Below are 15,035 nucleotides of genomic sequence, written 5' to 3' on the forward strand. Positions count from 1 at the left end.
GCCCTACCAACCATCAGCATCACCGCACCGACACCGACAGTCGTCAAGCATGTGCGTCCTAATTCAAATCGAAATACAAGCAATTTCTACTGAATCAATGCTAGTCAGTCCTCAAGATTACCGGACCACAATCTGAGTGAAGTCGGATGGATCCGTAATTTGAATTTGCTTTCAAAGTCAGATTTTAGCAGGATTTTCCGGACTCTGGATTTAAAGTTGCCAGCCAGAACCGAATGTATCTTGTGTGTCTTGTAGTATATCGCATTTTACATTGTGTGCGTGTCTTGGGCAGATGAATATATAATCTGACCATTGATTGATTGATTGATATCTGATTCCGAAAATTGGGATTCTGGCCATTTCTGGTGCATTAACTGTATGTGTTTTAGGTAGGTTAGTTATCTATAGTGTTACTCAATCAATCAATCAATCATGTTTATTAATATTTTCATCGTTTCAAAACATCACAAGACTGCGATAAAATGAAAAGATAGGAAGGTGTCGAAACAACTTGGAGTAGCCTTTAAGATCAGACACCCACCTTAGCCAAGTAGGCAAAGCAAACAAGAGGCATGCACACTGAATGAAAAGCAATGCAGAGAATATATGACGCAAGCGACAAAATGAGGTGGCATGTGGCGGAGGGCGAGGTCGATGTTAGGTCGTGGTCCGGTAATCCTGAAGACTGGCTAGTATTGATTTAGAAGAAAAAACTCCGCTGCTATAGTGGTGACGAGTGGTAAGACCTTTACAGGTCAATTTTGAGTTTAATTTGATGATTCTGTAAATTTTCTGTCGGTATACAGTAGTCTACCAGGTGTGAAAGCAGCGTTCAGCTTGTACCCTACTCACCGGTGTAACCAGCAGACGATGAGCCATAAAGTGATTGACAGCCTTCAGATAATCGTTATGCTTCATTGCAGTCAGATAGAAACATGAAATACATGAAGCGCATGTGAATTGTGAATGAGTGAGTGATAGTTTTGTAAAGTTGAATAGCATCAGTTTATTAATATTTTCATCGTTTCAAAACACCACAAAACTGCTATACAATGAAAAGATAGGAAGATGTCGAAACGACTTGGAGTAGTCATTTAAATCATTCTTTGAACCGATAGCAGACGATATAGATAATATTAGGATCTTGGTTGCTTTCACACCCTACCGTATTTTGCGTCCACTTGCAACGTAATAATTTTATTTATTACATGAGCTTTCGGAGCTCCTCGGCCAAGGCGAAGTATAGAGAAGAGTCATGTACTGTACACTGAATGAAAAGTATAGCTGAGAATATAAAATCAAGCGACAAAATGAGGTGGCATGTGGCGGCGGAAGGTGAGGTTTATATATTAGGTCGTGGTCCGGTAATCCTGAACGCTGACTAGTATTCATTTAGAAGAAATCGCTTGTATTTCGACTTGAATGTGGAGATGCTCGACGACTGTCGGATAGCCGGCGAGATGCCGTTCCACAATTTAGATGCAACACACAGACAGTCAGTCATTTACTGAAACTTACATAATAAGACCAAAACATCACAAGATCGCGATATAATGAAATGGAAGGATAGGAGGGTTGTGACATATATGTGATTATATGGATAACCATAAGCACATTCATCACTTACAGGCGGGTAGGGCCATTGCCCATTGGTAATGTTATTTTCAAAGCTCAAAACATGAGAAACTAATCAAACTATATAAACTGTTCTTTGCAGAGTTGATAGATAATGAAGTATTCTATCGATACTTTTTCAAAGTAGGTGCTACCCAAGTATAGGCTAGTTGATGACATTGAAATAATAGATACCGTAGCCTAAAACACCCAAAGCTGACTACTTTGACCACCACCACCAGCTCTATGATATTTATATTTCAGAGACTAGCATTGGATCTATGGCAGACACCATACTCAAGCTGAATAGGCTGAGCTACAATCACCGTCTATGCTTTTCAAGTATTCTAAATGGAAAACGCTCCATCCGCTGTACCAGCCATGCCCACAATATCAACAGAACATGGGTTAATCAAAAGACCGTCACTTGTAAATTAAATCGGGACCTTGGGCTTGATATTAAATGCACATATGTCGCAACAAGGTATTTCGGGGTGTGCCAAAGGCGAGCTATGCAGTTGGCTGATGGTGTTACTCAAAAAGAATGGGACGCAAAATTCTGGGCTAGTCGAGAGGCCACGAAAGCGTCCTCGCACAGATCCATACTGACGAAACTATTCGAGAGAAACAAATGGTTTCGAAAATCTCCGATAGAAATCCGTGGAATGTATTTTGTCATTCTAAAAGACGGTGCTGAATTCACGCACGCCCCAGATCAAGAAACGACGCATCAACGACTTCTCAGTGACGATGTCCTGGCTACAACTTATGTAACTGATTACCAGCAACGACCTGTTATCATACCATACAGGTAAAATAGATTTAGCCTGCTATGGATAGTAGTGGCTCGCTAGTCCGTTGTCCAAAATATTATAATATCTTTCTCTTTACTCCGACCAGACCTGGATATCAAATGATAGATCATTTATCATCATCATTACAGTTGATTAGTGATTGGATAACTGATCATTTCAGACAGGCAGATTTTGATTCCAAATTTAAATAGGGCCTATGTAATTATCTAACATGTTTTATTATCAAGAGATGGCCCGATATTTTGTCTAATTTGTCCAGTTAAATTTCTTCCCTGATTGGTGACGATTTGCTATGTAGCCTATTCTGTTATTCAATTGTGATGTAGAAAAATGAATGCCTGCGCTAGCTTTCAGTCGTTGTTGAGTGGTTTGTGTTTTTCGTTCAAGTTTTTTGCCTGATGGGAATAGAAATTGATCAGAAAGTTTAGTTAATCTTGATTCCAGGTAGCCGATTGAATTTCAACCTTCATATTTATACGACAGTTGCATGATAAAACTGAATTGGCTACCTTTTTTGTATGACACCCTTCTAATTTGATAATCTGTTATTAGTCTAGACCAGGATTTTGGTATGCTGTCTCAAATTTTGGTGACGAGCTGTAATCCAAACAACTGAAATTGGAACGAAATATACAGAAATTTAGTATGTAACAGAATGAGACAGTTCTCGATCTAGACTTCTTTCAACCTGCCGTTCTCAAAATGAATCCTTTTTTGCAGATATGTTTCTTCCACTGAATGGGATACGCTGATTGAACCGTTTGTAAAAGTGCAGTTGTACTCGGCTAGTATGACATATACTGCAATCATGGAAGTAATTACACTACGAAGTAAGGGCGAAATAAAGTATGACACAAGGTATGTTCAGTTGGACGTCTATATATATATGAGCTGGGGCAGTCTCTTGTTTCTCGAATCTGTTACCATATATCAATAATATTCATTACAGTAGTTATGATCTATTATATATTTTGACTTGACGGTACCCTAGTATATTCATATTGAAATAATCCTGAATGTTTTCGGCTGACAATTGTCGGGGTTAATCGTCAGCAACTAGTTGAGAATTGAACAGAATGTTGTATAGCAGCAATCATATCATGTATTCTGTATCAATTCTCTACTACCCTGCTGAGAGGCAACTCAAAATATTTGGCTTTATTTCTATGTGAATATACTAGCCAATTGTATAATGAAGTTCTGTATCCCCAAGATCCTCTTCAAGTATTTTACTTGCTGAAATCCCATTATTCAATAAGTCAAACAAACTGAACCCTTTTCTTAAAAATGGCCAATATTCTTCAGTTTAGATGCACAGATCAATATCGATAGTCCATTAGTACTGTCGTTCTTGGATTACCTCCTCACAGAAGAGAGGATTGAGCATGCCCAACGCGCTCTGATGAACTACATGGAATTCTGTCACGTTCTGAAGCGGAAAGATCTCGTCGAAAATGCATACGGGTGGGAATGTGGGATATCATCTTGCCAAGCTATATTTTGACAAATTTTCTCCATAGTTCCACGGAAAGTTTCGTCCCGTATAGACTTGGACAACTAGATAATTCTTGTCTAATTGTAATAATTATAGTAAAATGCCGATAATCTAATTCTAGTTTTTGAGATGTTTCTCTACTCTAATTTTCATTTTAATATAGTTGCTGGTTGTCCTGAAAATGCTACAAGAGAACTGTATCGTGTGAAACGAACCAACTTGGTGCACAGACATCAATGTAAAATTTACAATTCTCGTGCTTATGATGATAAACTCTGATTTGATATTAACTAAACTTGATTTTTGTTGTATTTCTTTCCAATTTGGAATTGAATTGAATTTCCAAGTTTTTACGAATTCAGTAATTCAAATCTAATTTAGAAAAAATACTGCATGCCGCTATGACTCATTTTAATATAATTTGTCAAACTCTGTCTCAAGTAATCACCGGTAGATCTATTCTTGCTGATGTGTTGCAGGAAGGCGAAAGACATGGTCAAAATTTTTTCGTCGCCATTCATGGTCGCATCTCTTCTCGTACTTCAAAACACTATCTACGACGAAGACATCTACCATTTTTCCGATATACTGTATCACTGGGTGGGAGAGAAAGATCGATATCTACTCGCAAGCTGCGCGTGTGTGGCTCTTCGGTGAGTTTTGTAATAGGATAGTTTAATCCAGTTTAGGCACGGGCGTTGAACAGGGTTTAGCAAAATGATTCGAGTTGAAAGAGATGATATTTTCAATTACCGAAATTATACGCTCCTCGTCGCTAAGAGTTAATTTATCAACGAGGACAATAGTTTCGATACCATTTCCCAATGTGAAAACCTCGATTGGTCGCATCACAGCGCATGAAGCATGCTGTACAAAGTACTTTAGTGGGAATAACATATTTTTTTTTAAGTCTTGATCAACCCACAACATTGTTATAAAGTGCTGGCCGAAGAAATACCAAATTATCTTCGATGTGGGGTAGAACTTTCATTATTATTGTATTATTCGAAATTTCCTGTCTGTGACGTCATATTTTGTGATACGATTGTTAATATACAATGTTCTTTCCAATTCTCTACTAGTTGTGACTGATTACTAGGGCTGGGCAAAATCGAGTACCTGGGTGATTCGATTCTAAATCACGTAATATGCTTCGAGTCGAGTAGTCGAGTATCACTCAGCATGACGTCATAACAGAATGCGACACTCAAAGTTCAAATATGTACCGTTTATGCCACCACAAATAATAATATAATGTTGTTATCCATTTCATGAAAGATATTTTTCGACCATATCGATTTCATTGAACTTAGTGACAATGTTATGGGATAAGCATGACTTCGGAAATGTCCTGTGTCCAGTAACCTTCGTAGCTCTGTACTATGCTTCGTACGCTACGATACGGCCAGCCAAGGTTTCAAGGCTTCAACAGTATCGAAGCTATAACTCTCATTGATAAATTAACGTTCAGTGGTGGGAAGCGAATAATTTCAGTACTCGATAAAATCGTCTTTTACTACTCGACTCGAATCATTGTGCCCAGCCCTACTGATTACCCCTGACGAGTGCCGGCCAAAAATATTCGGGTTTACTTCAATATGTATATGTTATTCAATTGTATATTGAAGTTGTGTAGCTCCAAGAAGAATGCGAATGTGGCATCGGCGATATATTCATGTTGGCCATTGATAAGATGTTCTCAACAATACATATTGAGTAAATTTCATCTTCTTTTTCCTAACATGACTCCGACAGTTACTAAAACGTTGGCTTATGTTGCGAGTTTATGCGTACCTTTTCAGACATGGAAATTTTGAGACGGCGCTTAAATATATCGCCAGCTCGCTTACTTCGGACGGAAAGGGCAGATCGGAAGCGCCTGTTTCAAAATTCATCGAAATGTTGTTGGATGCTTTTAGGTAAATGTTCGGTTTGACTTCCATCCATATAGATGCAGTTGATCTATTTTGAAATTTCCCTCACAATATTCACGAAAATGGGGCGTAACCTATGTGCACGATTGTTCACACAAAGTCTGGCGCTAACACATGCATTTGGAGTCGACTTTTATCAAAATACGCCAACCTAGTTTGTGTAGGCTTACCATCTAAAAATAGTACATTGAGCTTAGAGATCTATTTGCCTTCATATTTTATGTTGGTAACGTCATATTTGGTTGTACAATTGTTGATATAACATGAGGGTTGATATCACTACATTATTCTACTAGTAGAAGTTGCTCATATATGTGGTCATTCTAAACTTAATCTCCCAAAACCCTAAACCTGGCTGTTGAAACTTGATCAACCCAGGTTTTTATGCAAGCAAGATATATTGGAGAACTGTTGCAATGTGAGATTGAATTAGCTGAATACTACTTTTGGTCATATCATCACGGTATACATTGTAACAGGACTGGTGCATAAAATCAAACCCACGACAACCTAGTGAGGGCGGGTTTCTCGCTAGGTCGACTAGGCTTTTTACTTCGAGCGTTTGTGGGTTATCATGGAATTTAGATGTCAGTAACAAAGTACTTGTACTTTTTGGAAGTGCTCGAGTCAGTTTTGTCTACTTGCACTACTTCTCAAACAATTATGGTTTTGGACTACTTCTAGTTCCAAACAGCTTTCAGTTCTGGGGGCAAAATTAGGCCTTACCTTATCAAGCTCAACATATCTTTATTGTCCCCTAAATACTGGATGTTATCAGTAAGTTTACAGTAACGTTACACCTTGTGGAAGACACATTAATCATTAGCGTGGGAAGTTGCATACCTCAGTGCATGTGAAGGCCAACAGTGTCGCTTGTCTTGCTTATATATTGTGTTACGACTATTTTTCCAGGTATAGTGACGACCCTGTGCGTTGGAGATTCAATCGCGGAATCGTCGAGCAATTCATAGCGTTTATGGCCAAAGCAAGATTTTTCCCGCACACCAGAAGCGTGTTGGATATAGAGAATTGGTTCAAGAGCATCGGAAATGAATCGTGGCAAAGCGGACATTACAACTTCTCTGAAATTAAGTGAGCACAGTATTATAGCACTTGTGCTGTGTGAGTACAGCTTTTCTTTCATGAAAATAGTGTTGATTTCTTTCATTCATGGTTGTGTAATGGTAACAATTTGGTCCCGTGATCAGTGGAAACTCCTTTTCTGCACTTACCCTATGATTAGTATTAAAATTATATCTACAGACTTTTTCAAAATTTGATTAGAATTACTGAATTCGGAAAAGCTTTGAAATTGAATTACATCTGCATCGGAAAGAAATCCAGCAAAACTCAAGTTCAGGTCATGTGAAATCAGTTTGTTCTGATAAACATGAGAATGACAAATTTCTGTACACCGAACTTGGCTGATTTCGCAATATACAATTCTATTGTAGCAGTTTCAGGAAAAGCAGCAGACTGCTGCTAATATTAGATAGAAATATTTCACAAATTAGATTAGAATAACATTACCGGCATTTCGCTCTTAGAGGGGTAGCATAGTGGTGACGATAAGCGCCTGCTCACCGACTCTGGTTAGATTCCTTGTTGGAGGCATATCTGGGAGTTGTCGTATGACAGTTATCTAGTTGTCTAATCCTGTGAAGTACAACAACAAATGCAAGCTCTAAGTCACAATATTTCTCTTAGCATCATTAGAAATGCTCATGTCCACATCAAATTCCAAATACGTACTGACTCTGATGATGTTCCTTACCATAATTCGGAACTCAATATCCACACCCACCTTATGCAGTAATGCTCATGGTGTAATGGTGTTATGATTGCGTGTGCCGGGATGATCTTATCTTTTCTATCGCAGATACAATTATTGTCCTCTCTCCGGCGCGGGACTGCGTAGAAAATCTTTGACTGATGACGAATATCATTATCTCGCCAAAGTGGTCATGAGAGAAATCTTGGGGATGACACACTCCATTGTAAGTTTTCGATGTGCAGTTAATTTATCAACAGGAACTATAGTTTTGATACTATTTTCCACTGTCGAAGCTTTTAAACCTAGATTAGTAATATCGTAGCATAGCATATGAAACACATATTCCGAACAATGAGTTTTAGCGGGAATGACATATCTGAGCAGTCATGATCAATCCACAGGATGTTATCTTCTTTTCATTCACTGTGCATGCCTCCTCTCTACATCACGTAGGCCCAGGTGGGTGTCCGATTTATAAGATTACTCCAAATCGTTTCGACACCTTCCTATCTTTTCATTGTATCGCACTCTTATGGTGTTTTGAATTGATGAAGTTATTAATATACTGATGCTGCACTGTTACGTCGCTATAATGAGTGATAGTGATAGCTAGTGATTTCACAATTGTAAATTATCAAAATGGAAAACTATATTTCTATAGGTCGTTTTGGCCGGGCTTGGATGCTGTGAAATTCTGAAAATACTCCTTGATCTAGATGCCATATCCGCTGTATAAAGGCGAGATGCTTGTTATCAAAATTACGATATCGGTCAGGCTCTAACTGAAACTATTTTACAGGACGAAGGCGGTCATATTCTGGCTACCGGCTTTTCTCGCACGGACAAGCGGGAGGTGAAATCATTCCTGACGATGCTGTACGAAGAAGGGCCGTTCGACCTGGTGGTGGACGGGATGAACGTTTATTATTTTGTGGCCAGCAATGTGCCCGGAAAGGAAAGGGAACAAAGCACTACCATGGTGCGTATATTGGCCTGCTATATTCTGTCATGTGTAATAACAGTTGCTTTAGGATTGGCAAAAATGATTTGAGTACCATACTCGAATCCGAATCGACTATTAAATCTAATGATTAAAGTAGGGTAGTGAGATAATTGTTTCGACTTCGAGTATTGGAATGATGAGCTAAAATTACCACCAAGAGTAAATTTATCAACCAAAAGGTTTTCCACTGTGGAAACCTCCAAACCTTGATTGATCGTACCGCTGCATACGAAACTAGTAGTACAAAGATAAGAATGTTACTGCAAATGACAAAATCTGTGAAGTCATGATCAACACAAAGCATTGTCAACGAAATAGACAGGTCGAAAGAATATCAAATTATCTTTAACATAGTGTAGCAGTGGCATTATATTTCTTGTAGTCACATGAAAGGTACATATTTGGACGCTTCTTCGATATACGCCCGAGATCGAAACAGTGTTTCACGTAACACCAGCAAGGGCTTTCCATGAGCACAATACAATTTTATAAACGTCAAAATAAATTGTTTTTTGCCTTTGGAGAGACAGATGTTAGGGTTGAAGGTGGGTTTGGGTCAAAGTTGGGGTTAGGGTATCCCAAGACTACGGTTGGGGGAGGGGGGGTATTAGGGAAGAGGAAGGAGATATATTAGGGTTGGATGTGGGTTAGGGTCAAAGTTAGGGTTAGGGTATCCCAAGATTAGGGTTGGGAAGGGGTATAAGAGTTGGATGCGGGTTAGGGTCAAAGTTGAGGTTGGGGTATCCCAAGATTAGGGTTGGGGAAGGGGGATATTAAGGTTGGGGGAGGGGTGTCTTAGAGTGGGATGTGGGTTAAGGTTAGGGTTAAAGTTGAGGTTAGGGTTTCCCAATATTACGGTTGGGGGAGGGGGTTGGATGTGGGTTAGGGATACCCTAACCTAAACTTTGACCCCTACCTTACCCCTAACCCACATCCAACCTTAATACCCCCTCCCCCAACCCGAATCTTGGGATACCCTAACCCCAACTTTGACCCTAACCCACATCCAACCCTAATATCCCTCCTTTCTCTTCCCTAATACCCCCCTCCCCCAACCGTAATCTTGGGATACCCTAACCCCGACTTTGACCCTAACCCTCATCCAACACCAATATCTCCATTCCCCCAACCCTAATATCCGTCTATTCAAATGCAAAATAAATATTTTGACGATTATAAAATTTTATTGTGTTCATGGGGAAACATTTACGGGTGTCATGGGGAACACTGTTTTGATCTCGGGCGTATATCGAAGAAGCGCCCATATTTGAACTTTCCACGGCGTTCACACTGTTTTATGACAAAACAATGAGTGATACTCGAATACTGGACTTTATGCCTAATACTTAATTCAGAATCAGCGGAGTTCCTGTCTGTATTATCTATTTCTCTGTTTGCTTTTGTTGACTGCCTTTTACTGCTCACTTTATAGACTGTCGCTTGGCTTAGGCATCTGATCAGCGAGAGAGAACGGCGCTTGGGAAGAAAATTGAATTTGTTGGTCGTGTTCAAGAATCACATGAGAATGCAATTTCAGGACATGCTCGATAACGTCGCGAAAGTTTGGTTCACGAGTGACGAGTAAGCGTAGTTATGTATGTAATTGAATAATGTGTTCGAAGATCTTCGGCTGACACTCCTCAAACGTTTACAATCTTGATCGACTATTGGCGAATTGAAAACAACTTTGTGTATCAACACTCTTATCACCAAATATGATAACACCAGCATAAAAATTCGAATAATCGAGGCGAACAAATCACTTCAGTGTATTTCTCGAACTACCTGTGTTCAACCAGAAACCAAACAGACATCGCAAAACAACTTTCTACTTAATAACGTCAAAAGTGCAGAAGTTCGAATTCTCAACTAGTTGATGACCATTACTTCTGACAAGTGTCAGCCGAAGATTTCTGGCATATGTCAATATCAATATAGTTTATTCAATTATATATTGGAATTCTGTACCTCCAAGAGTCTCAACAGCCAATTGAGTGACGGTGCAGGTAGGAAATCTCCACTCGTATACTCCAGAGAGGTAGAAGTACTGCGTTAGTGAACCCCTCTGGTTCGCTGCAATTTTGTGCCCTGTTAGTAACGAAACTCGAGTCGTGCCAACGAAGTCAAAGTTGACATTATGTCTTTTGGTGGTCTGTGTGAAGCATTGTCTCGTCTACATATGCGAGCCTACTGGGTATCACGTTGAGGGCAGTCCAAACGGTAATCTCTCTCTCGCAGCGCTGAAGATGATATGTTTTTCCTGTACGCCGCGATTCTTTGTGGAAGACAATGTAATCTATTTACTCTCGACTTGATGACGGATTTCCGCGCCCGTGTCTGTAGTAATTTTGACGCCGTGACGTCTAATCTCGTGTACAAGTGGCAGCAACTTCATCAGGACCTTCATTTGCTGAAGATGGCCCGCAGGATGGTAAGGCTTCAATTACAGAATAAGTTTAGAAACCAGCGATTTGTGAACCATACTGAGAATAGACTTCGATAACTAGATAATTCTGGACTAATTATACCAAAATGTTGGTAATCTAATTCTAATCTAATTTCTTAAAAATGATTCTATACTCTAATTTTAATTCTAATCAAAGTAAAGACTCACTGATTGCCATAACATTGGCATTATACCAAAACATTTTGTCTGTGGATGAAATATTTGTACAAGTACATTATACAAAGAAACCCCAGAAGTTGTGCTAACCCCTACTATAAATTACTTGAATTTTATACCTTGTTGATATATCTTTATTGTCCATTGATGCGTTGTTGGCACAGATTTGCGATGCAGCCTGTATAGTCCACTAATCAAAATATAACCTTCAATAATTGAATTGAAGACCTGCGCACATCAGGAGTTTAGCGAGATGAAAAGTTGGTTTTGATTCTAATTAAATTAAAAACGCTTTTCACTTTTGTCAAGACACCCCAGGTGTTTGATGTATCTATACAACGAACGAACAGCACCTGGCACATTCCTTACACCGACGACGGGATATTTCCCAGCAAATGGCTGATGTTGAAAGACACTGGAAAAAGTTGATGTCGTGCATCATTCATTTGCCTATTCTTAATATAAATAATTTTTGAAAATGTTGCCTTGTTGGTATTGCAGTTCTGATCGCTTCGATGATAGTCTTACAACAATTCAGTTTGTCAGTTTACTGACACGATTATAGAGAGGTGGGAGATATCGTAGTGGTGACGATAAGCACCTGTCGCCTATGAGTTCGATTCCACGTTGGAGGTTATTCTGGGCTCCTCTTCCCCGCGTCGATATTCTTACGGGGACAAAAAAAAATACTAGATGAAAGAGCGCACTCACAGGGAATGGAAGGAGCCACGGAATAGGGAAAAACATCGAAAAAGGAGCTGTTAAATTGGGCACTAGGCCGAAGTGGATGCCAGCTTAAGAGATCGCAACTGCTCGTTCGGCATCCTCCTATCTGTTCATTACATCACATTGTGTGACGTCCTCTTTTAAGAGGATTTGTCCTCTTTTTTTACTTTTTTGAAAGTGTCCTCGGAGGACGCCCTTTTGTCCTCTTTTTTGAAAATTTAGGTCAGATTTAGAGGAAATTGCGAGTGATATGCCGCAAATTAGCGCAGAAGTGAAGCTCCGGCGGGTATTTCGGAGGGAAAAGCGAAAAGAAGACCTTTCTTTTTTTTAGTCAACCGATCACGAAGTGGGAAAAATTTACCGGTTTTTGAGAATTCTTCTCCAGTTTTTCATTTCTGAAAAAGTGTCCTCTTTTTACATTTCCAAAATATGGTAAGCCTACATTGTGTGTGTCTTGTTCGGATGAAAATATAAAGCGACGAATATTTAATATATTATTAAATATAGGAGGCTTGAACAAGACTTGATTTCAATAATCATGAAACAGCTCGGGTGTGGTCGCGCAGTGCGTTTATAAATGAAGACAACGCGCAAGTCGACGTAGATTATCGTCCGTTTTATTGGAACTGATGCGGGGACGTTGCGGACTTTGCATGATCATGATCAACGCAGTTCTGGTGTTCTGTTCATCTCTAGATTACTAACCTATTACGTTCATCAATCCAATGTTCGCTATCCGGATTATCATCATCATTGGTTTACGATCAGATAGCCGGATTTGTCTCAACTTCAGATTAAGAATGTCATGGGCCTGGTCGAGTAATTTGGTTCAATACTTTTTGTGTTTCATGACCTCACTTGACGACGGTGAAAGCGAGTGAATTGTGTTTCCGTTCCGACCTACTAAAATACAATGAAGTATTGTTATTGCATTAATGGATATTTCCTTTCGTGTATGAGTTGTCAACGCGTTTTCAACCGTGCAGATTCATGGCCCTATAATGTACAGCTCTACTAGTATTTTGAGTTTATTAGTCAGTAATATGCTAAATATCTAATCTCAACAAAAACTATGTACTAGGACTGAAATATGAATCCAGTCGTCCGTCCAGTACCGGATCCGAGTCCGGGTATGTTACCGGGAAACGGCGTTCGTGCGTTTAGGTTGAGTGAGTTCGTAAATAGCTGGAAGCCAATTTGAGGTCTGACTGTTAGCGATGTTGGTGTATACAAAGCAGAATGAATGACACTATGGATACAGTCATACGTGATCCATTGCTGAAGAAAGCATTCTTCGCATCTTGGACGTTCAACGACAAGATTTACGTTCACGGAGGAATTTCAAGATACAATGATAAAGCTGAACCATCTCAAGAACTTGTCGCAATTGATATCACTTCCCGTAATGTAAGTCTTCTTCATTCCAAAAGCACAGGACCGAGAAGATCGCATCACAAATGCGTCATGTTGGAATCGAATGTCGCCTGCTTGATTGGTGGCTGGGACGGCAGACAGAGGACAAGCGATGTCTGGGTTTTCAGAATGAATGATCAAGAGTGGACGTTGTTAAATCCCAATAGCGACAGTAATCCGCCAGCAGGACTTAGCAGTCATACCTGCACAAAGATCAGTGAAGATGAAGTCATAATATGCGGACGAGAAGGCGGCGTGAGGATGCAACGGCGATATGGAAGTGTGTACAAACTGAAAATCGACTTGAGCAACAGTAAATATTGTTACGAAGAACTGCCTGTTCATGTATCATCTCGATCTGGTCATGTTGCATGTCTCGTGGAGGGAGATGGCAAGCGAAAATCCAAGTTATCTTTACTAATTCATGGTGGACGGGATTCAGATTCTATTGAAATCATAGGTCACTATCGTAAGTTTCAATCTACAGAAACTAGTATCAATGATAATACTCTCGTTGACTCTATAGGCCTACAAGCAGACAATTCTTTTAAATCTCCGAATCCTATGTTTTCAAAGGCTAAATGCCCACGTATCAGACATCATACAACATTATGTGCTGGAAGATATTGCATGATTCACGGTGGAGAAGTCTTTGGAAAAGCGCGTGACACAGTGTCCGGAGATTTATTTATTTGCGACATGATCGCCAATATTTGGTGGATTGCGTCAAAATTGCCTTACCATGGCGATGGGGCATCGTTAAAGCGAATGGGGCATTCTTTATTTTATATCAATAATGTGTTATATATTATTGCCGGAATCGGATTGAACGGCAAGTCGGCAGAGGATTCGGTGATCAGTATTCCTGTGTCGAATTTTAAGACTTCATCACAGCCGCATGAAAGAACCACATAAAACTACAGATAAGAGACTGTTGTCCATTGGAATGATACGTAATCGAATTGGAACGCACTAGTTAGTACGTAACAAAAGATAGAGCATATGTTTATGACAACAATTACTATTTATTTCGATTTGAATCATTATTAAGTTTCGCGGTGTCCTTCAGATACAGTTTTCGAAGTAAAATAGCTTTCCAGTTCTTAGAGAATTTATATATCGATTAACTTGATCTTTATCAAACGCACTTGGAATGTCAGATAGATATATACTCATAATTTGAACTTTTGGACATGTTTTTGTGGTATTGATAGTTGATACCACCTTCTATCCATTTTAAACCAAACTATGCCTAACGGGCTGTAGCATAAAAGTGGACCCGGGTTGGGTTGCAACCGATGGTTGGTATTGAAACCATAGTTAGATCCACAACTGGTCAATATTAATATCATTGACAGGGTTGTAATGACTCGAGCCGCACTTGAAGCACATTTTTTCGATGAATCGACTTGACTCGAGTCAATTTTTACATTTCTTTTGTCTGCTTGAATAAACGTGTTAAGAGTACCAAAAATTAGTATATATTATATGGATTCTATATCAACCAAGCTAAGTTTTAAAAAAGTGAGTTGAACTCAAGAGTGAACACAGTGAACACTGAACAGCGATATGGACATGGACACTATATGACTTGAGCTCAGACTAGAGTCTCTGCACTACGATTGGCACTCGACCCTT

At 39.4% G+C, this 15,035-nt stretch overlaps 4 protein-coding genes across 4 annotated transcripts in view; all 4 read left to right on the forward strand.

Moving 5' to 3' along the window:
- The window catches only part of LOC145444419 (uncharacterized protein KIAA1143 homolog), a 130,213-nt gene that overhangs the window by 83,390 nt on the left and 31,788 nt on the right, over positions 1 to 15,035 (forward strand). The gene's annotated exons all lie outside the window — the stretch shown is intronic.
- LOC145444418 (uncharacterized) overlaps positions 1 to 15,035 on the forward strand; it is a 47,289-nt gene that overhangs the window by 7,306 nt on the left and 24,948 nt on the right. The window lies entirely within an intron of this gene.
- Positions 947 to 11,737, forward strand: LOC145444397 (mitochondrial ribonuclease P catalytic subunit-like). Its single transcript, XM_080322376.1, has 12 exons — positions 947 to 970; positions 1,879 to 2,425; positions 3,150 to 3,287; positions 3,735 to 3,893; positions 4,404 to 4,577; positions 5,727 to 5,843; positions 6,771 to 6,950; positions 7,738 to 7,855; positions 8,432 to 8,611; positions 10,068 to 10,216; positions 10,874 to 11,066; positions 11,568 to 11,737. The coding sequence occupies exons 1-12, from the start codon at positions 967 to 969 to the stop codon at positions 11,685 to 11,687; spliced, it is 2,079 nt and encodes a 692-aa protein (XP_080178502.1). The 5' UTR covers positions 947 to 966; the 3' UTR covers positions 11,688 to 11,737.
- Positions 13,078 to 14,326, forward strand: LOC145444404 (kelch domain-containing protein 9-like). Its single transcript, XM_080322392.1, has one exon. It carries the CDS (start codon positions 13,224 to 13,226, stop codon positions 14,310 to 14,312), a length of 1,089 nt encoding a protein of 362 aa, XP_080178518.1. The 5' UTR covers positions 13,078 to 13,223; the 3' UTR covers positions 14,313 to 14,326.

Source organism: Botryllus schlosseri, chromosome 8 (assembly GCF_051294905.1).
Source record: "Botryllus schlosseri isolate E-star chromosome 8, Bs_hap1, whole genome shotgun sequence".
Lineage (NCBI taxonomy): Eukaryota > Metazoa > Chordata > Ascidiacea > Stolidobranchia > Styelidae > Botryllus > Botryllus schlosseri.